Consider the following 1,568-nt stretch of genomic DNA (forward strand, 5'->3'; position numbering starts at 1 on the left):
GGCGGCGGGGGCAGCGGGGGCGGCGGCCGTGGCACAATCGGCTGTCGGGGCGCTGTTTGCAGCTTCCGGGGCGGGTGCGGTGTCCTCTGGAGGAGTTGGCGTTGTCGCCTCCGTCGGGGGCGCCTCAGTCACGGCCGATTTCACCACCAGCGCCCGGTCCGCCGCTTCTCCCGTCGGTTCGCTGTCGTTGCTTTTTTCCGCAGACGCCGGCGACGGCTGCCTCGCCCTGGCGTCGTCGCAAAAAGTGCCGGATGACGTATCGTGGTGCGCCGCCTCGGCTGCTGGCGGCGTCGGGTCTGTGGCCGAGGCGCGCCGCGTCCTCCGCGCCCTGGCGGCCCTCGTCTCGTAGCACGGCGCCTCGCCCGCCCCGTCTCTGCTCGACACGCTGGAGCGCGTCTCCCGCGCGGGCGCGGCTGCCTCCACGGACAACTTGCTGCGCGTCAGCCGCGTCTCCGTCGGACTCCCCTTGGACACCGCCGCCGAGGACCTGGTCTCCCTGCCGCACGTCCTCGGCGCGTCCCCGGCGGCCGCGGCAGCGCCCGGGCTGTCGGCCCGCGCCGGGAGCAGGCAGTGGGTGGAGGCAGAGGGGACGCGGCAAGCTGGGAACACACAACACCAAGCCAAGCAGGGGTCAGTGAAAAGTTTCAACAGCGGCACGGCAATCACACGACACAGAGTTAGTTTGGCCAGCACTGGTTAGCCTAACGAGCGGCGCGCTGTGCTGCGGACGGTATGAGGTCACGGGGACCAAATAAATTCACAGATTATACAAAGTAGGAGGGCCCTAATGCGGGGGTGGGTGGGGATCAATAGGAGGGCTCCAGCCGGCCCGGTCCGGCCCGGCCCGCTGGAGGTCCCGCGGCCGGTGACCACTCCGCTGCGTCCGCTCCTCCTGCTGCTCGAGAAGCGCAGCATCCCCCCCAACCCCTCCCTACTTCTGCTCACGCCGCCCTCAAAAATAATTACCCGGCCGACGTGATTGAATTGGAATGGAAATCAGGGAGCGCCAGCAGCAGCGCCGCGCGCACCCCGCGCCCGCCAGAAAATCATCCACACAATTGAGAAGGAAATGGGGATAAAGGAATATCGTCCGGCGGCCGAAAGAAATCGGAGGGCGCCGGGCCGAGTCGCGCCTGTCCGGGTGGGCGGATCGAAGTGAGCCGTCGGGATACCCACCGACAGCACGAGCGTTTTGGTTCGGCTCATTAATCTTGGACGACTGCTCCGTCGGGCCGGACCGCGGGAAAGTTAAATGATGTTCGTAAACACACGAACGCACAATCACAGAGCGGCAAGGGCAGCAAGAGAGACACGTCAAACTCCACACCATAACACACAACGCCATGCTACACACCCCATAGCTCCATGAGCTGTGACCCCGTCTGCAGGAAATCTGGAAAAGAAAAGGACGTGTGAGATTTTTTCCCCTCTTATTTTCTTTTTCTGCGGCGAACAAAGCGACATAGGTACAATCGGGGGCCGGGACACACCGCACACGGCTCTTCCAGTCCGCATCGCGCCATTGCTTTGGAGCTGATTCCCCATCCGCTGCTGCGCCCGGCCAGGCC

The 1,568-nt window shown here is 65.0% G+C and overlaps 1 protein-coding gene across 1 annotated transcript in view; it reads right to left on the reverse strand.

Annotated features, from left to right (window-relative positions):
* Positions 1-1,388, reverse strand: part of LOC113207805 (mucin-19) — a 41,223-nt gene extending 39,835 nt beyond the window's left edge. Inside the window, exon 1 of the mRNA XM_052267157.1 lies at positions 1,355-1,388. Within this exon, the coding sequence (XP_052123117.1) occupies positions 1,355-1,367 (13 nt within the window). The 5' untranslated portion in view covers positions 1,368-1,388. The remainder of the gene's footprint in view (positions 1-1,354) is intronic.
* Between the last annotated feature and the right edge of the window lie 180 nt (positions 1,389-1,568).

This window comes from Frankliniella occidentalis, unplaced genomic scaffold, assembly GCF_000697945.3.
Source record: "Frankliniella occidentalis isolate FOCC.00 unplaced genomic scaffold, Focc_3.1 Scaffold47, whole genome shotgun sequence".
Taxonomy (NCBI): domain Eukaryota; kingdom Metazoa; phylum Arthropoda; class Insecta; order Thysanoptera; family Thripidae; genus Frankliniella; species Frankliniella occidentalis.